The sequence below is a fragment of the Myodes glareolus genome, chromosome 6, assembly GCF_982192425.1.
Source record: "Myodes glareolus chromosome 6, mMyoGla1.1, whole genome shotgun sequence".
In the NCBI taxonomy this organism is placed as follows: Eukaryota; Metazoa; Chordata; class Mammalia; order Rodentia; family Cricetidae; genus Myodes; species Myodes glareolus.
In genome coordinates this window covers 18,767,380-18,788,039 of record NC_142031.1, presented here as the reverse complement: position 1 = coordinate 18,788,039, position 20,660 = coordinate 18,767,380, and the positions used below count along the sequence as shown (strand labels likewise).

Below are 20,660 nucleotides of genomic sequence, written 5' to 3'. Positions count from 1 at the left end.
GAGGCAGATCACATCGGATCAAGACGGTGCTAGGAGTGGTGTGTGTAGTGATATTTTATTTGTATTGTAATAAATAAAGCTGGCCTGATGTTCAGAGCGTAAAACAGCCCAACTGATCAGCCTTACAGACCTGGCAGTGGTGACACACACCTTTAATCCCAGTAGCTACACTGGCTTGCCGGAGTAACCAGGTGATGGTGCAGGCTCTTAATCCCAGCACTAGAGAGGAATGTAAGATGGGAGGAAACAGCTCTCACACACAGTCTCATTCTGAGATTCCTGGAGGCAGGATCGCCATTTCGGACTGAGGACTGAGGTAGAGGTAAGAGCCAGTGGCTGGCTGTTTTGCTTTGCTGACCTTCAGGTTGAACCCCAATATCTGTCTCTGGTTTTTTAATTAATCGTGCTACAGGTGTGCAAAGGTATAGCTCAGATCATCCGACTGAGGCGCCTCTTTGCTGCCATTTCCTCCTGAACTCAGTTCTCATTTGCACGAGAGATATGAATTACCTACGGCCTGGAGATGAACCTAGAACATGTTTCCAGAAGGTAGATCACATGGCAGCAGAGAGTGACATCAAATAAACCTGGACTTGAGTTCTGCCCTTTCTGCTCATGGGTCAGCTGACTTTGACATATAAACTAGCATGCCGTCCGTGTCATGTTCATTGCATACATACGTACTGTGTACCGGCTGTGGGGACAATGGATAACACGGGGGAGGGTGTGCTGTGGTTAAACTCTTCACTCTTTGTATCTCCTCATTTTGACCATCCTAGGAGGGAAGGCACCCTCATTCCACCTGGGAGAGAAGAGGAAACTGGGACCCACAGAAATGGAGCTATTTATGTAAGGCAGATAGAGGCAGATAGCAAAGACAGGATTCAACCCCGGGCCGTCTGTGCCTCTGGACACTAGCCTGGTTTCCCACAAAGCCTTAACCAAAACAAATCCCTTTCCTTCCTGACAGAATTTACATGGTAGTAGAGGGACAAACAGTAAAAGGGAGGCACATAAGTCAGCAGCATGAGCCTAGGCATCATGGCACATGACTTAATCCCAGAAGAGGCAGGCTGATTTCTCGGGAGGTGAAGGTCAGTCTGGTGTATCTAGTGTGTTCCAAGCCTTCCAAGGCTACACAGTAAAACTCTATCTCAAAATGAGAAAAAGAAGAAGAGGAAGAGGAAGAGAGAAAGATGATGATGATGAAGAAGAAGAAGAAGAAGAAGAAGAAGAAGAAGAAGAAGAAGAAGAAGAAGAAGAAGAAGAAGAAGAAGAAGAAAAGGAATGCAAGCAAGCAATGTCCTGGACAGGTCTCAGAGGTGTCATGCAGTTACAGTGCTCAGCAGGAAGCATCAGATAAACCCGGTGTGTGGCAGTGTCTGCAATCCTAGCATTCAAAAGATGGAAGCATGTGAGTCAGGAGTCTGAGGTGACCCATGGCTACACAGTAAGTCAGTCTAGAGAAAACCCTGTCTGAAGATAAATAGACACCCACGTGGGGAGGAGAGAGCCAACTCCTGAAAGTTGTCCTCTGACCTCGTGAATTCAGTGTCATGCATGTATACACACGTGTGTGAGAACACACACACACATTGTAAATTTTTAAAAATAAAATTAAAGGGACTGGAGAGACGGCTTGGTGGTTAAGGAGCATTTGTTCTTGCAGAGGACCTGGGTTCAATTCCCAGGAGCTATATGGTGGCTCACAGCTATCTGTAACTCTAGTTCCAGGGGGTCTGATACCTTCCTGTGGCTTCCTAGAGCACCCAGCATCACTCACATGGTACCCAGACATACAGGCAGGCAAAACATCCATACATATTAATAAAACAAAACAAGCAAAAAGCAAACTCATACCAAAAACCTAGCATACTAAAAGTAATGGATCGGGAAAAAGCAGCAGGATTAAGATGACAGAGAGGTGGAATGTGGAGAGCGGGGTGAGGAAGGCTGCAGGTGGCGAGTTTTAAACAAGATGGCCAGGATAAGCATTATGGTTACATTTGAAATGTTCAAGGGGGCTGGAGAGATGGCTCAGAGGTTAAAAGCATAGACTGCTTTTCCAGAGGTCCTGAGTTCAATTCCCAACAACCACATGGTGACTCACAACCATTTGTAATGAGACCTGGTGCCCTCTTCTGGTCTGCAGGCGAATATAGGCAGAATACTGCATACATAATAAATAATAAATCTTAAAAAAAGAAAACTTTTAAAAAAAGAAAAAAAGAAACATTCAAGCCTTGAAAAAAAAACCTCAAAATCAAACAAACAAACAAACAAAAAACAGAGGGAGGCAACCAGCGGGAAGCGAATTCCAGGCTGGGAAAGAGGCCAGTTCTAAGGTCCTGAGGCAGGAGTGTGTGCCTAGTGAGTTCAAGAGACATCAGGGACAGGTGATGAAGGAAGGAGGGAAGGACGGAGGGGCGGGGAGCAGCAGTCCCAGGAAGGTCTGCCTCAAAACAAAGGAAAAGCAAGCAAATAAAACTCACCCAGAGCTGGGTGGCAGTGTGCACACCTTTAATCAGGAGACTAGAGGCAAGCGGATCTCTGTGAGTTCGAGGCCAGCCTGGTCCAGAAAGAGGCAGCCTAGATAATCAGGAAGGAAGTGGAGATGGGAAGGAAAGAGGCACTCAGCATGGGTCAGATGCTGAGGCCACAGGCGTCAGGCTGGGTGGGGAAGGTGGCAAGAAGAAACCCCTGAAAAAGCCAAGGAGATGGACGAGGAAGGTAGATAGGTGGACACCAGACAGTGGGAAGGGCCCCTGGCCACAGGTGGAATTAAGAAACTTTGCCAAAGGAGTGGAGAGACGATGACTCAGCGGTTAAGAGCACTGGCTGTTCTTCCAGAGGACCCCAGTTCAATTCCCTGCACCCACATAGCAGCTCACACTTATCTGTAACTCCTCACACAGACATACACGCACGCAAAACACAGATGCACATAAAATAAAACTAATGTAACCCTCTCCCATTCCTACTTAAATATACTCTAGAGTATGACACGAGCCCAAACGCATAAATTACTTTTAGAAGCCAGAGAGGCAGGTGACTCAATGGCACATGGATGGGTGACGGCGAAGATCTTCTGTGGCCTGGTGAAGCAGACCTTATCTTTAACCACAGCCTTCAGGCAGAAAGAGAAGCAAACACGTTTGGCCGCCACTAAGACAGCGGTGGGCGGGGCACAGAGCTAGGGGGCAGGGCTGGAGGCTGTAGGGTCGCGAGGGCGGGGTCAGCGAGTCAAGCTGCGGGCATGCGTGCGGCTCTCAGAGGCTGGTAGTCCTTGGGGGCGTGGCGAAGAAGTAAGAGAAGCCGGTCGGGGGCGGGGCCTGGGAGTTGAGAGCTGGGTCCCGGGAAAGCGCTCCCCCACTTTAGGTCATAGAGGCCGGGCAGAGTAGGGCCGAAGCAGGGGACTAGGGCGTGGCCAGGAAGTTAGGGGCGCGGCTGGGGTGTGGCCGGAGAGTTAGAGAAGCGCGTGGGGGCGTGGCCATGGAGTTAGGATGAGGAACTGAGTCTGGGCCAAGGAGTTAGCCTAGGCATTCGGGGGCGTGGCTAGGGAGTTAGACTAGTGGGTCAGGGGCGTGGCCGAAGAAGAAGGCTAGGGGAACGGGGCGTGGCAGGAAAGTTAGGGGCGGGGCGGGGCGGGTCAGGGGGCAGGGCGTGAGGAGGCCAGGACCGGGACGCTGCGGGTAGTGGAGGCAGGCCCTGCGCGGTGCAGCCAGCCCAGCGCGGTTAAGTGCAGCGTCCCCCGCGCCCGGCTCAGGCAGCTTCGACGTCTCCGTCCCGCGCCCGCCATGCCCGAGCAGCTCAGTGTCGCGGAGTTCCTGGCCGTCACCGCGGAGGACCTCAGCTCCCCAACCGGGGCAGCCGCTTTCGCGGCCAAGATGCCCCGGTGCCGGGGGGCCGCTCTGGCACGGGAGGAGGTGAGGGGCCCAGGCGGGAGGGAGCTCACGTCAATTTGGGGCCTGGGTTTGACCTTTGCCGGAGTACTCGGAGCTACGATGGCTCTTTGAGGCGCTCCAGAAACTCGCCCCTCCTAGATCTGTGGGAACCTAGCTCATCTCAATCATCTGCCTCCTCACGGAGAAACCTGGAAGAGAGGACCAGAGGGTCACCTCGATAGAGACTCCTACATGGCGAGGCACATCTCTCAAATACTTTGGGCGACCTGCCCATCATATCATATGTGTATTTGCTCATTGGCTTACAGCTCTGTGTTTTCGTTTTTGGAGTCCCACAAATATTCAATCCCCCAGGTCAGTCCCTTTCTGAGAAACAGGCTCAGTCCTGAAACTACCTCTCCCTGACTTTAGGAGAGAGGTGGCCCCCTCCTCTTGGCTGCTTGTTCTGAGACTTGGCTCGCCTTGTGGAATGAATGCGAATGGGAAGAGGCGCCAGGAGCCGGGGTTCACCTTGGCTGTCGCGGGCAAGTTTATAGACTCCTCTCCCCTCCCTTCTCCTCTTTGTGTTTCCAAGTAAAGTGTCCCAGGCCCTTTCTTTTGCCCTTGTGGGCTGCCCCACCCCATTCCCATGCTCACTGGAGTTCATTCCTCTTCTCTGAACTCCCTTCAGCTTTTCATCCGTAAGGAATATGCAGTCTGTGGTCTGCAGCCAGAGGAGGATAATGTCCCGCAGCTGTGTTCGAGAGGATGCTCCAAATTGGGGTGGCATCTTGGACTTGAGCGGTACTCTGGACCCCCAACCCTTCACCATAAATGTGCTGCCTTTTGTGTGTGGCAGATACAAAACTACACAGAAATAGTCAGAGCTGAGGTCTTAGGAAATCTCCCTTCTTCCTTTCCCGTGTCTGGCTGGACCACTGTCTGGACTCTTTCCTCCTTGGTAAAGAAGACAGAGAATTGTACAAACTGTCAATTTCAAGTGGTGCTAACCCGTGTTCAGACCCTGGCCCTGCAGTTTGCAAGATGGGTGGGACCGGTCATGTGACCTGGCCGGTAAAGTGGGGCTAATTGTTTACCTCTTAGAGCTGTGCAGAGAGGGGAACATTACTGTCAAGGTCATTGACAGATCTCTTTAGGTAGTGACCAGATCTCTTGGAGCTTCATTTCTTGTGCACATAGTAAGAATACTTGGTTTTTGCTGCTGTTTAAGACTGTCTCACTAGAAAGCCCAAGCTGGCCTTAAGCTTGTGATCCTCCGGCCGTGGCCTTTCCAGAGCTGGTGTTACAGGGGTGCACACCATACCTGGGTTTGGAGTACATGTCTTTGTGAAAATGAGAGCCAGTGAGGCTAAGATCGCTTGAGCAGAAGCATTACCACAAATATGGGTGTCTTACTGGCTGTTCTGAGGGAAATGCTACCCCGTAGCCTTAGCCTTGTCTTCAGGAGTGCCTCCTTCACATTTCGGGACATCTTCAAGGATTTTTCTTCTTCTCCAGGTTGTCCACTAGAGTGCTGAGTCAGAGGCGAAGGGGCTGATCCGACTGTGTGCCTGTGCAGCTGACCCTACCTGACTGTCTCAGCATTGGGTCTGGAAATCCAGTGGGCTCTGGAGGGGGCTCAGATTTGCCTCCAGCGAAGGGCAGACAAAAGCCAACCTTTTTTGCCTTCAGATCCACGCGCTTGCAAGCTTTTGTTTTGTTTTGTTTATTGTTTTTGCAGCAGAAAGGCTTGAGGTTCCCAAGCACAGCTTTTCTCCTCAGCTTTCCAGCGTCCCCAAAGTTAGGAGTCTGACTTTCGAATTAGATTTTGATGGAATCTTCTGGTTGGTTTTGTGGTCATGCCTCTCTATTATTATGCTATGCTTACATGCAGTTTGATACTTTTTTTTTCTCCCTCCAGTACCAGGCATGACTAACCTCACTCCAGGCTTGCTTCTCCTGTTGCTTCTTAAATCAAGACTTCTAGGTCTAGGCGGTTTCCTGGAAGTAACTCGGGGCTCTGTCCTAGGACTTGCAAGCCTTTTTTGTCACTCCTACTGGGAAGGACCCTGGAACAGGCCATAGGAGCCAAGAGTGTGTAGGCTGGAGGACCCTGTGAGAGAGAAGTCAGCTAGAATTCCTCTCATTTAAGATGGAGAAACAGATACTGAGAGGACCAGACACTGCCTGAGTTCCCAGAGCAAGGGAGTGGGGGCAGCTGGCATTTCTCCCTCATTGTCTTAACCTCTGGTCCTGCTCTCTTTGTGCAACATTCACCTGCCTGGCCTCCCTCTAGACCGTCTCTAAACCTCAATTATTTCGTCTTGAAACCGAGTCTCCTAATTCCTCCCTGCTCAACCTCACTGGATTGCTAAAGGTTTCTTTGTTTTTCCCTATGAATCTCTGTGCAACATGAGGGAGTATTGAAATAATCCCTGCATCAGATGGCCCCTACCATCCTCGACCCCCCCCCCCCCCCGCAGCCATCATCCTATTGATTTTCACAGGGAAAATAAGGCAGTTGCCATGTGTGTCACGGCAGGTCCGGCTGGCTGCTGTTTTTGTATAGTTCTCTCTGCCATTTCTGTGCTGGGCATTGCGGATGTAATGATCCTTCTTTGGTTTGCTGACTGGATGGGGACACGCAGCATGTCTTAGGGTAATAAGCAAGAGTTGCCAGGAGCTGTCCTCAGTGTCCAGCAAAAGACACAGTGTTGTCAGAGGCTAAAGGAGCCACTAGGAAGTGAGCCAGTGAGAATCAGTGCAACACTGGAACTTCCTGGAGGAAGTTCTACTTCCAGCTAGATAGAGATGAACCCAGGTTAGCGGAGAACACGAGTGAATTCAGGGACTGGCTGAAAGGAAGCAGATCAAGAAGCCAGGAGACCATTTTGACCTGCACTCTGCAAGAGGCAGTCTCTGTGGACACGCGCATGCTCCCCGTGTTTGTCTTCAGAGCTGATAGATGGGGGAAGGGTCATGGCTAGCAGAGTGTTTACCAAAAATCTCTATCATGTCTAACAGTGCATAGTTGAAATTCTGATGGAGTCAAAATTACCTTTTCCTTGGTGTGTGTGTGTATGTACATGTGTTTATTTTGAGACAGGGTCTAGCCAAGGCTAGCCTGAAATTTATGACTCCCCCCGCCCCCTTTTCTAGCCTGTTTCTGTGGAAAGGAAGCTTGTTTTAAAGTATTAGAGGTGCCTCTTGGAACTGAGCAGCGAGGCCAGGTAGATGCCTTGTGGCCTGGGAGTTGAGGTTTGGGAGGAGTCAGGGGCTCGGGCAGCTGCTCCATCTATGTCCCCTCCCTCTGTTTTATCCGATTTGTGCTTCTGCTCCCTTCTCCTTACACAGGCCCCAGAGTTCAGGCAGCTTCAGCCCCACACGGTCACGAGACCTCGCTGGTCCAGTGTCTAAAGGTAACCCAGCCAGTCTCTCATGTCCCACTTCCAAGTTCCAGGCAGCCCAGCCCAGCTTTCGGACTGATTACAGAAGCTGGGTCTCCACCCCTCGTTTCATCAACAGAGGTCACGGAGGGATAGATTCAGGCAGGGTAAACATGGCCACAGTTAGTCCTGGGGGAGGAAGACACTTCTTAAAGAAGGAGGACAGGGTCCAGAGACTCCTCCCAGGAACATTCATGAAGCTTCTCTCTATTTGGTGTAGTCTGGCCTCTGCAGAGAGGCCCATGCTGCCAGGAGCCTCCTGTTTAGAACAGTTACATATTATCCCATTGGAATGTTTAGGGATGCTTAGCATCTCGGACTTTGTGCTGGGCATAGGGGATCAAAAATCCAATGGGGTTGACCAAGTACTAGAGGAGACAATATTACCAAGGGTCTCAAAATGGCACTGTATTCCAAGCTGGGTAGTAGGTGCTGGGAAAGCCCATCCCTCAGCAAGAGAGGTGCAGTCCCTGCCTTAAGCACAGTCTCTTCTGGAGAAGTCGGCCAGGGAACAGATGAGCACATTCAACAGCAATTGCATATGGTAGCAGGTGGCAGGAAGTTCATCCCCTTGTCCAGGCCTTCCTTAAGGCTGGGCCCTGGGTCACCATCTCTCTTCCTGCTGTCTCTCCAGACTGTCTAGCTCGTGACTTCAGTTACCTCTGGCCCCTCAGTGACTCACCCAGCCCAGACTCTCATGTCCAGCGGTTTTGCAGTGGTTTTCCTTAGACCACACTGACAACTCCTCAGGCTGGCCGCCAGGTTCTGTTACACAAGTTGGGAGGCTCATTCCACCAAGGGCCATGGATTTTACCTGCTGTGTGTCTGCGGTCTTCCTGCTTTTCCTTATTGCTTCCTGGTCCACACCTATCAGCTGTCCCCTAGAACACTGTGACCTCCAGCTGGCCTGACTGCTCAGCTTTCTTCTATTTCCCAGGTCCCACACATAAAACTTATATTTATTTTGTTTGGTTTTTTTATTTTGTTTGGTTTTGTTTTATGTTTTTTTTTTTTAACACAGAATTTCTCTGTGTAGCCCTAGCTGTCCTAGGACTAGCTCTGTAGACCAGGTTGGCCTCAAACTTACATAGATCTACCTACCTCTGCCTTTCAAGTTCTGGGGATAAAAAGGCATGTACCACTACTGCTTGGCTAAAATTTATACTTATTTGTATAACTATTTCATTAATATTTGGGTTTTTTTTTTTGGTTTTTAGAGACAGGGTTTGAGCTTGCTTGTAGACCAAGTTGGCCTTGAACTCACAGAGATCCACCTGCCCCTGGCCCCTATGCGCTGGGATTAAAGATGCCACCACCATCCAGCAACATCTGGTTTCTTTACAGAATGCATTTTCTTCTCCTGGAGACTAGACTCTTAAGTTTGGTGTTATAGTTCCAGTTTTACTGTTTTCAGTGTGGCCAGCATTTCAATTTAGGGTGAGTTAGGAGGGTAGGCAGGGGCAGGTCCCATGGAAGCTTGTAGGCAATGCTAGTAACTTATATTTTGCTGTGGTATGTGTGTGACTTTTATTATTATTGTTGCCATCGGCATTTATTATTGTTATTATTATTATTATTATTATGACAGGATCTCATTTATGTAGCCCTGGTTCTTGAACTCACAGAGATCCACTTGTCTCTGCCTCCCGAGTGCTGGGATTAGAGTGTACCACCATTACCTAGCTTGAGTTGTTGTTGTTTCTGAGACAAGGTTTCTCTGTGTAGCCCTGGTTGTCCTGGAACTTGCTCTGTAGACCAAACTGGCCTCAAACTCTGAGATCTGTCTGCCTCTGCCTTCCAAGTGCTGGAACTAAAGGCATGCGCCACCATACCCAACTTATTTTGCTTTTTTGAGACAAATCTCGCTTACTTAGCACTCATGGGGCAGAGACAGTACGACCATAACTTTTGAGGCCAGCCTGCTTTATATAGCTAGTTAAGAGGCCAGCCTCGACTACAGAATCAGACCTGTGTCAACAAAACGAGGCACACAGAGACATATATCAACAAGTTAGGGGACTGGGGAGATGGCTCAGTGGGTAAAGTGCTTGCTGCACAAGCAGCAATGGTATCCTGAATTTGGATTTCCATGCCTGCCAGTGCATGCCTGTAATCCCAGGGCTGGGGAGGGAGAGACAGGAGGGTTCCTGGGGTTTGCTGGACAGCCAGTTTATTGAATCAGTGAACTCCAAGTTCAGTGAGATCCTGTCTCAAACGCTAAGGAGGGGAAGCTGGGCAGTGGTGGCTCATGTCTTTAGTCCTAGCACCCTCCAGAGGCAGAGGCGAGCTGATCTCTTATGTCTCAGGCATCTTACTGTGAGCCCCAGTAGCACCCACCTGGGCTCTTTTAAACAGAATAGGAACTCACTTGATGGGAAACTCAGTAATTCCCAGAAGTTCCCCAAGCTAGAGAACCAGGGATGAGCAGCAGGCAAGAGGTCAGCCAAAATGACATCACAGAGCCAGGTTGGCAGGACATTGCCCCGTGCACTAAATGCCACAGCTTGAGGTGCCACTGCTCCTAGGATACTGTCACTCCTGTTGCTTATCAGCGCTACAGTGGACTTTCCGTGTTGCGTTCTGGTTCAGACCCACAGTGAGAGTCCCATATTAACTGCGCCTAGGCGCAGGGGAGCCTAGAAAAGCAAGAATTGGGCCTCTTTGGCTTTTATGAGACGTGGCCTGCTAAGACTTGTGTCATGATGTCAGATGTCCCTGGCACAGGTTTACCAGTGTGTAGGGTGTCTGGGAGTCTATAACCCGGTACTCCAAAAGTCCCTGAATCTGTGCATCTCATTTACATCCACCCTGGCAGTGGGAATGAATGATGAGATCAGCGCTGGGAGAGGAATGCGGGAGTCTAGGCCCTTGCTCCGGGGAGCTGAAGTCTGGAGAGCTAGCAGAAGTGAGTAGAGTAGAGAAGAATGGAGGAGACCGAAAGGAGCTTCCAAGGAAGCAGGGAGAGATCTGGAGACTGCAGGACTTCAGAACCGTGAGATTGTTTGGAGGAAGGAGGGGTGGCCAGCTCCAGGGTGCCTCTGTAGCAAAATAAGCAGTCAGCAAAACCACCAATGGCTTTGGCCCTGCAGAGGTCAGCAGCGAGTGTGTGAAGAGGGTTGAGGTCCTGTTCTCCTGTGTGCTGGAGAGACGTGGACAGGAGATTTATTCACTGCTTTGAAGAGAAGACCTGGGAGCCTAGCCCTGCCCCTCCCAGCCGTCCCTGTCTGGAGTGAGGGTCAGCCTCAGCCTGGTCTCCAAGTCTGTCCTCCTGCACATAGTTCAGCCTTAAGTGTGTGCTTCTCTTGGCTGATGCCAGCAGCTTCTGGCCATTGGAGTGACAAGGTAGATCTGGAATAGAAACTGAAACTTGGGAAGGAAACAGCACCCTCAAAGGCAGTTTGATTGCCTAGTTTTGCTGTTGTTAATGTTTTAACTTTTAGTGCGCGCGTGTGTGTGCGTGCATGCACATGTGTGATGTGTATGAGGGTGGTGAGTGGGGTGGTGGGTAGGGGTGGCAGATGTTGGTGTGGGTGTGTGAATGTGTTTGCTGGTGAGCTTGTATATATGCATGTGGGAGGTTAACCTCAGAGGACTTCGCTTAATTGCTCTTGCCCTTTGTGTGTTGAGATAGGGTCTTTCATTGCTTCCTGGCCAATGACCTCCAGGGATTTGCCTTTCTCTTCCTCACAGTGCTGGACTTACTGAAGTACTGTGAGCCTGGCTATTTGTGTGAGTGCCAGGGATCAGGATTCAGGTCTTCATGTGTGTGTGTGGCAAGTGCCTTACTGACTGAGCCATCTCCCCCAGCCCTTGCTATTTTTTTTTTTCCTGAGATAGAATCTCCTGTAGCTCAGGCTGACCTTGAGCTTGCTATGGAGCTGAGGATGACTTTGAACTCCTGGTCTTCCTGCCTTTCAACCTCCAGGTGCTGGGACTCTTGTGTCCAGTTTGTACAGTGTTAGGGACTAAACCCAAGGCTTCATGCGTGCTGCCACCTGAAATACATCGTTCCTTTAGAGGCCTGGTGTTTTCAAGAGAGCACACAGGGTTTCTCTGGTTTCAGGGCAGGCCCCAGGAATGTCATGTCTGCCTCTCCAGTCACCAGAGGCTCTTTGGAGGACTGAGATGGCTGATCTAGTAGCGGTGTTGAAGGTTCCTCTATGTTCGTTATACACCTTACAGGAGCTTAAAGAACCTCTCATACCTTGGGCTCCACCTTGACCCCATGGAATCAGAGTCTCCCAGGGATGAGACCTGAGCCGCTTGGAAATTCTCCAGATGGCTGAGCAGTCAATGTGAAAGTAGATCAGAAAGCTTTGAATGCCTACTAGAGGTTAGTGACCCGTTCAACCGTATTTGCAGAACACCCGTGGGTACAAAGACAGTTTCTGAGGTCATAGAGGTCTCCATTTGGTAGGGGAAGGACTCCCTCCTTGAAAGCCTGGTCAACCTGTGATGCCCACAGTATCCATTTGCCTGGCTGAGTTCAGTAGCAAGCAATCGGTGAGGTCAGACTGGCTTTGAATTGCTATTGGCAATTGCCAGACAAATAGCTTTACCTTTCAAAATCTGGCTCCCCACATGTAAGTCAGAGAGGATTCCATTGTATTCCATCGCAGACCTGACGCATACAGATGCGTAAAGATGTCTGCACCGGACATGAGGCAGCTGCCGCGAGTGACCCGTCCATGCTGTCCTGGTGTCAGGTCAGAAAGAGCTCTGTGATTTAGAAGACAGTGGACGAAGTTCCGAACCTGTTTGTTTGTTACCATCTTTCTATTAGGTCTTATTTGTAGCCCAGGCTGGCCTTGGAGTCATAGAGATCCACCCGTCTCTGCCTCCTGAGTGCTGGGATTAAAGGCTTGTGCCACCACGCCTAGCTCTCTGGAGCCTAGTTTTATTTTTTTTTTTATTTTTTAAATATTTATTTATTTATTTATTATGTATACAATATTCTGTCTCCAGACCAGAAGAGGGCACCAGACCTCATTACAGATGGTTGTGAGCCACCATGTGGTTGCCGGGAATTGAACTCAGATCCTTTGGAAGAACAGGCAATGCTCTTAACCACTGAGCCATCTCTCCAGCCCTGGAGCCTAGTTTTAAAGAGGCAGGATCTTCCTCCCTCTGCCCTCTGCTCTCCCATTCACCCGTTTCAGGCCTGGCTGCCTATTACAGTCTCGGTGGTGCCGTTAGGTAGTTTTATCTAAAGAGGTCATAAAAATTTACATTATGTAAAATTCACCATTTTAAACTTTCCCTCCTTCCCTCCCTCCCTCTGCTTTCTTCTTTTCCTTTTTCTCCCTCTTTCTATCTTTTCTGCTGAGAACTGGACTCAGGGTCTTGCACATTCTTTGCACTAATAGTTTACTACTGAGCTGTATACATCTCCACTTCAAAAATTAGGTCTTAAGGGGATGGAGAGTTAAGAGAGTGTACTGCAGCTGGGCAGTGGTGGCACACAGCTCTGACCCCAGCTCTCAAGAGGCAGAGGCAGATGGATCTCTGACTGAGTTCGAGGCCAGCCTGGTCTACAAAGGGAGTTCCAGGGCAGTCAGGGCGACACAGAGGAACTGTCTCGAAAAACTGAAAGGGAGAGAGAGAGAGAGAGAGAGAGAGAGAGAGAGAGAGAGAATGTACTGTTCTTCTAAAGGAACCTGCATTTGGTTCCCAGCACCCACATCAAGGGTCTCACGACTGCTGACAGCTGCACTCATGTGCACATACTCACACTCAGACACACACATAATTTTAAATGTATTTATTTGTTCATTCTTTATTATGTATAGTAATGGAAGGTTGAATGAAGACCTTATACATTAGGCAAACACTCTACCATTAGGCCGTTTCCCCATTTTAAAGCCTATAATTTGGTGATCTTAGTAAATTCAGTGTTGTACAGCCATCACCACTATCTAATTCTCGAGCACTGAGTAGCGGTCATCCCCATCCTTACCCCGGTCACTTTATATTTTTGGATTCGCCTGTTTTGGACGTTTTTCAAAGATGGACTCCTATAGTGTATATCCTTCTGTCTGGCTTCTTACAGTTAGCATTGCACTTTTAAAGCCTGTCCCATTGCCTGGCTTAGCAGACAGATCAGACGGTATGAAAGTGTTGTCCATGGAACCTTCTAGGGCCTGGGGGGTGGGGGTGGGTAAAGTACCCTAGCAATCATGTTGCCAGGTAACATGCAGAACATCCTTGCAATATCTGAGCTGTACTTTCACCCCACCAAGTTGTTCATCAGTTGTCTGACACGGGGATCCAGCTGAGTGTTGTGTATTTATTTATCTTTGCTAAATCTGGCTCCTCTACCAGCAGGAAGTGGCAGAGCCAGGATCTGTACCTGGGAAGCTGGCCCAGAGCTGAGCTCCTACTCATTCTGCTGGGGATGCCTGGCTCCTCATGCTGTCCCCAGGGTCTTTGGGGCCTCAAGGGAAGCTCCAGCGTTTGCTTGTTTTGTGGTTGTTTTTGTTTTGTTTCATTTAGGGCTCTAGGTGGTTTTCTAGGGCAGCCTGGGGATTTTGAAAAGGCAGCTACTGGACAATAATAGCCGTTAGGAAACCCTCCCTATGAACAGCACCCCAGGGCAGTCGCTTAAATGCTGAAGGGGTTCAGTGCCCTGAGAGAAGTACCGTTATTATCTCACTTGACAACAGGGGAAATGGAGGCTCAGAGAGGTTACATCACACAGCTAAGAGAACTGGACCCTGAACTTGGACATCACACTGTCACAGTTGGAGTTCTCAGTCCCTGCTGCCTTTTTGTGTTCCTGTGGGACCTTGATAGTGTTAACTAACTAATTAATTGATTCAATCGCTCGTTTATCCCATAGGTATTAATGGACATCCCTGTGGTGGGTGATGCAAATACGAAAGCAATGGAAGGGGCTAGAAAGATGGCTCGGGGGTAAGAGCGTTTGCTGCACAAGCATGAGGACCCGAGTTCAAATCCCAGCAGCCATATGAAAAGCTGAACGTGATCACTCCGGTGCCTGTCACACAGTACTGCAGGAATCAGAGACAGGGACCTTGCCCAGTCCTACTGGCTGCCAGCCTCCCTCCAGGTTCAGTGAGAGGCCCTGTCTCAAAGGAATATGGCAGAGAGTGAGAGAACAGGGCATCCGGTGCCCTTCCCTGGCCTCCACCTGGGCACACACTCCCTTCCACACGTGTCCAGTCTCACCCCCAAGGTCACATGTGTGAACACAGGACGGTAAGGGCTCTGATAGAAGCCTGTAGCTGGCACTGAATAGCCAAAGCCAGGGCAGGTCAGTTCTGCTGTGGTGGGAGCTGGGGTGACCCTCCTCCTGACTCAGGAAGGATGATTGTTTCCAGAAGGAGGAAGAGTCCTCCAGGCAGAGGGAGCAGCTGAGGTGACTGGATACAGCTCAGCATGGTCAGGAAATTGCCAGGGGCTCCATAGCTGGTGCCAGAGGGGCTCATGGTGAAGAGGGGGGTGGGTGTTGTCCTGGCTACCAGTCGAGGCCAGAGGGCTCCAGGCTGCAGATCGCTTACTTTTCTGTCCAGCAGGCCAGGCTTTCTCTCTCGACTGGGTGGAATCCAGGGCTGGCAGCCAGGGGTCGGCTGGGAATCTTCGGGAATCTTCAGCCCTCGGTCCAGCAAAGTTCTTGCTCTCTTAGCTCATCGCTGCCGAGAAGTCTCCTGAGGAAAATCCCAGCCAGGAAACTTGGGGTTTGTTGAGGCCTCCATGTGGGGGAGGGTGTGGCTCCCTTCCTGCAGCCCCTCTTCCTCTCCGCCTCCAGCTACCCCTCAAGGGGCAGTGGAGGGACTGAGCTGGCCAGGTTGGCCTGCTGCCCAGGCTGGGAACCATCCACAGAGGCCCCACCTGGGGTGCACAGGGGCACACGGCAGCCGGCTGGGGCTCCAGGCTCCATTCTTGCAGGAAGGAAGGCAACCAGAATCCTGAAATAATAAATGGCAGAGCCAGCAGGAGTCTTCCCTGTCACCGCCCAGCTTCTTCATTCCAGATGAGGGGCTCCGAAGTGGGAGGCCCAGGCATGGGGGAGACTGGGCAAAACCACTCTACCGGTCAGGCCTGGCTCCCGTAGGGCTGTGCGAGGCAGGGGTTTGGACCCTCCTCTCTTCAAGCACCTTCTGACTGCTCAGCAGGACACAGGGACACTGGGTAAAGTCACTGGTGGGCACGTGTGTCTGAGGCTGGCCAGCCTGGAGCAGCCTTGCAGGGCATGGCAAACTCAGTTCTGAGTTCCAAGCATCCCTTGGAGTGGGCTTAGAACTCACATCTGTCAGATCTAAACTGTAGATGAGGAAACTGAAGTTCAGGAAGAGAAGGAGCTTTCTTGGGGTACACAGAGGGAGCAGGCCAGAACCTCAGTACCTCACCCCACCCCCTCCAGCCTCCGGTTCGAGTCACTGGGTCATGCAGTGTTGAACATGCTTGTGCTCTGGGAGGCAGGTTGTTCTGTGCTCCTGTGTTGCCTGTGAAGACATCTCTGATAGAGGAGTTGATGCTCTTTAGAAAAGATGATCGGGAAATCAAGTGTGGTGACACATGCTTATAATCCCAGAATGTGAAGGACTGAGGCAGGAGGATTGCTATGAGTGTGCAGCTAGTTTGGGTTCTAGAGTAAGAAAGACTCTGACTCTAAAGAGAGCTGGAGGGGAGGATAGAGGAGAGGGCTAGAGAGAAGGCCCAGTAGGATCCTTTCCTCCCATGCATGAAACCTGGGTTCGCTCTAGAGGTAGAGTTCAAGGTCACCTTAAGCTACAAAAGGCCTTCCTCCCACCCCCTCAAAAGGAGATGGAAGGAAGAAGAGAAAAAGAAAGATGGCAGGGATTCTTACCCCTTGGGTTTGCCTCATGGTTTGCTGGCGCAGGGAAGTACGAGACCTTGAGCTCACTGTCTCCCTCGGCGCTCTGTGAAACGGGGCGGCTAATGAGGACCTGCAGTGTGGTGGGGCCAGCGAGGCCCTGCCCCGAAGCCAGCAGCCCTCAAGCGGGGCAGTAGGCAGTTTTACAGTGGTACAGGCTCTGGAGCTAGTTTGGAATTTGCGTCCTTCCTGTTGGGTAATCCGCTCCAGGCCAGCGCTGGCTGTACCCCTGTCACCCTGTACTGCCCCAGGGACACGGCTGCCCTCCCCGTCTCCTACCTGGACGTCGGCTGCAGCTGCCCTCTGAAGCCATGCTTTCTACCCTAAGTGATTCTTGTTGACCATGTTCAGACCCTCTAGGCGCTCCATGATTTGTAAGGTAAAACCCAGGGTTTTGGTAAAGCTTGGCCCCTGAATCTGCCTGTCTGCCTGGAATCTAGCCCTTCTCTGGGCACATGCCATAACTTCCAGCTTCACCATAGTTTCCTCATCTGTAAAACCTGCATTTGGCGAAAGGACTCCATAGGAGATACAGAGTGGCCTCAGTGCCGGGATTAAAGGCTGGCTTGCAGTGAGGGGAGAGCATGTCACTCACTGCCATCCAGTGCATCCTTCCAGCGGTCTTCACTGTGAAGCTCAGCTCTGGGGCCTGACTGCTCACACTCCCTCCCTGGCCCTGTGAGCGCTGGGAACCTCAGGCTGTTGCTCAGGTGTACCTGGCAGAGGTGCCCCACCCTCCATAGAATCATCTTCTCTTACTTTGCTCGGCCTGTGGCTTCTCATTTCGGGGGTCTCAAGATGCATCCCTTTCCCTAGGAGGGTCCAGGGCTGCTCTGTGCTCTGACCTTGAGTTTGCCAAGCATCCTAAGCCCTTAGCAGGCACCTCCTCACTGGTGTTTGGTCTTTACCTAAGCTGCAAGCACCAGAGACAGGGAGAGACTCATCCTCCCTCCCCAGATGTTCTGTCTTTACCCCTGAGCATCCGAAAGAGGGACAGTCTCATCTTCCATCCCTAGACTGTGCCTAGAGGACAGCAGGCACTCATCATGACTGAGGTGCCCCTGGGTCAGTTTTCCTGGGGCCTCAGTCAACCCTTCGTGGTGGAGCTGAGCTGGGGTTACCCCAGAAGTAGGAGGCTGGCCAAGTTTCCAGGCCTACCCTTTCCCTCTCTGCCTGTGCCAGCCACCCAGGCAGGGTCTCATTAGACTCTCAGTTTCTCTTGGGATCTGCTGGATCAGGAGCAAAATTAGTACCCAATATGGCCGGCCTCGCTCACTCACACACAAACCACAGGTGCAGCTTTGCGCAGTTAGTTCCATCTTCAGTGAGAAGGGAGTGGTTGAGACCATTGTGTGGGGGGAGCTGGCGGCCCAGAGGGACCAGGGACTTGCTGAGAGTCGCCAGGCCTGAGCAGAGTTAGGTCAGGGGATAAAGCAATCTCTTCGCTCTGCCTTGGACTCTGTGACTTACTGTCCTCTCTATCAAGTGCTGCCTCTTCTCCGACTCCCCTGGGACCCGCCCACCAGGCCTGGGCCCCAGAATTTCCCAGACTCCATTCTGTCTTATTGAAAGCCGAAAGGGGCCAGCTCGTTGCACATCGCCAAAGTGGCCTAGCCAGTCTCAGGTTACTCCCGCAGCCCTCAGCTTTGTTGCTGCAAGAACCCTTTTGTCTTCTTTAATTTATTTGCTTTGTAGAACTTTCCCAGCCTACTCTTAGCTTACTCACCGATTTCAACGAGTGTCTTGTTCTTTTACCTTTCAGCCCCCAATTTTCCCTTCTCTTAAAATTTATTTTTAGTGCATTGGTGTTTTGCCTGCATGTATGTCTGTATGAGGGAGGCTGTCGGGTCCCCTAGAATTGGAGTACAGACAGCTGTGAACTGTCATTTAGATGTTGGGAATTGAACCTGGGTCCTTTGGGAGAGGAGCCAGTCCTCTTAACTGCTGAGTCATCTCTCCACCTCCCAAACTTTTCCTTTTCAGGGGAAACTTAAAACATTCACAGAAGTATCAAGTTGGCAAACTCCATCCACCGCTTGCTATTCCTCTCTGGCCCACATCTCCTGCCTACCCCTTCTCTCTCTAAGACAGGATCTCATATGTAGTCCTGGGTGACCTGGAACTTGCTGTGTAGACCAGGCTGCTGCTGCTTCACAAGGGCTGCAATCAGTGATGTGTGTCTCCATACCTGGCTCCAACTATCATTTATTTTGCTTTGTCTTCTGTTTTCTTTGGTTTGTTTTTCTTGAGACAGGGTCTCATGTAGCCCAGCCTGGCCTCAAAGTCACTACATATTCAACAATGGCTTTGGATTCCTGATCCAACTGCCGTTATTTTTAAGTTCTGGGTGTACAGATGCCACCATGCCAGGATCTCTCTTATTTTGAAACAAACCCCATCTTTCCATTTCATCCTTCAGTAGTTGGGTATGCCTCTCTAAGCAGTAAGGATGCTATTTCTGAAAGTACTTTGCTGTCTTTGCCCCCCAAATATTAGCAGTATTATCCCTAAATTATCAATTACTCGGTATTCTAGTAAATGTCCTAAGACCTTTTGGTTTTATGTGTATCGATATGTATGAGCGAACACGCCACATGACATGTGTGGAGATCGGAGGATAGCCTTGGGTGTTGGTCCTCAGGAGTCTTCCTTTTGTTTGAGGCAGAGTCTCTCACTGGCCTGTAACTTCACCATGTAGGTCAGTCTGGCTGTCCTATCAGATTTCAGGGATCTGTCTTCACCTCCCATCTCACAACCCCAAGATTACAGGCATGCACTACCATACTCAGCTTTTATTAAAAATTGTAAATGACATATAATGTGTTAATGTATATATATATATGTATATATGTGCATATATATAAATGAAAAACAACTATAAGTCGGGCAGTGGTGGCACACACCTTTAATTCCAGCACTCAGGAGGCAGAGGCAGGGGGATCTCTGTGAGTTCAAGGCCAGCCTAGTCTACAGAGTGAGTTCCAGGACAGGTTCTAAAGCTACAGAGAAATCCTGTCTCGGGAAAAAAAAAAGCCAAAAAACTATATATGATACCATTATAATACACATTATATTTACTCTATGTGTATGCACATTATAATGGTATGATATATAGTTGTTTTTTGAGACAGGGTCTCACTGTGTAGCTCTGGCTGTCCTACACTCACCATGTAGACCAGGCTAGCCCCAAACTCACAGAGATTCTCCTGCCTCTGTCTCCCAAGTGCTGAGATTTAAGGCATGTACCCCTCTACTTGGCTTCCCTTATGGTATTTTTAAACAGAGTGTGCTTTTTGTGCCCTTTTGCCCACTCCCGCTCAGCTGTTTACATGGGCTCTGGGAATCCGAACTCAGACCCTCGCCCTTGTGAGATGACGACTTTACTAACTGGGCTATTTCTCAGCCCCCAGTGGCTCTTTGAGACCGACTTTCACTGTTTGGCTCAAACTGGCCTGGAACTCACATTGATATGGAACTTCTTCCTCCTGCCTAAGTTTCCCAAGCGCAGAGGCTATAGATATGTATTGTCACACCCAGTGACAGTTCATTTTTAAGAATCAGGTCTCAGGGGCTGGAGAGATGTTCTTCCAGAGGACCCAGGTTCAATTCCCCTTACCTACACAGTGACTCACAGCCCTCTGTAACTCTGGTTGCAGAGGATCAGATGACCCCTTAGACACTGCATGCAATGGTGATCAGGCAAAGCGTCCATATACACAGGAAATAGATCTTTAGAAATATCAGGGCTCAAATAAAGTTCATGTAATGTGATTTGTTGATATGTATTTTAAAGACTCTTGAGATATCCTCTCCAGGATTGAGGATGTAGCTCCAGGGTAAAGCACTTCCTTAGCATGCTTAAGACCCTAGTTGGGGGCTGGAGAGATGGCTCAGAGGTTAAGAGAACTGACTGCTGTTCCAGAGGCCCTGAGTTCAATTCCCAGCAACCACATGATGGCTCACACACATCTATAATGAGATCTGGTACCCAGAACACTATATACATAATAAATAAATTTTTTAAAAAAAGACCCTGGTTGGATCCCCAGCCCTGCAAAAAAAAAAAAAAAAGTTAAAATTTCCCCTCTTCTCAAGTTCAGGCGATGATAGTATACACCTTTAATCCCAGCACTTGGGAGGCAGAGGCAGGTGGATCTCTGAGTTTAGGGCCAGCCTGGTCCACAGAGTGAGTTCTAGGACAGTCAAGGCTACTCAGAGAAGAAACTCTGTCTCAAAACAAACAAACAAAAAACCTCTTCTCTATTCCTTACTCTTTCTCTCTCTCTCTTTAGAGACTCACTTCAGCTGGGACTGCTTGGAGTTTCTACATTATTTACTCAATGTGTTTAGTGTAATTTGGTTTGGGCATTCAAATAACCTGCTCTAATGACCATGTTTCATATCTAGAACATGTAATTTAATCTTCCCTGTGAACATCAGTTAAAGATCAAAGGAGTCAGAAATCACCCCTCC

The 20,660-nt window shown here is 49.9% G+C and overlaps 1 protein-coding gene across 2 annotated transcripts in view; it reads left to right on the top strand.

Annotated features, from left to right (window-relative positions):
* The first annotated feature begins 3,670 nt into the window (after positions 1-3,670).
* Positions 3,671-20,660, top strand: part of Asap3 (ArfGAP with SH3 domain, ankyrin repeat and PH domain 3) — a 41,394-nt gene continuing 24,404 nt past the window's right edge. The window contains exon 1 of one of the 2 annotated variants that reach the window (XM_085690485.2): positions 3,671-3,926. In XM_085690485.2, the coding sequence (XP_085546611.2) occupies positions 3,798-3,926 (129 nt within the window). In that variant the 5' untranslated portion in view covers positions 3,671-3,797. The remainder of the gene's footprint in view (positions 3,927-20,660) is intronic. The other variant, XM_048443243.3, reaches the window with a different exon arrangement.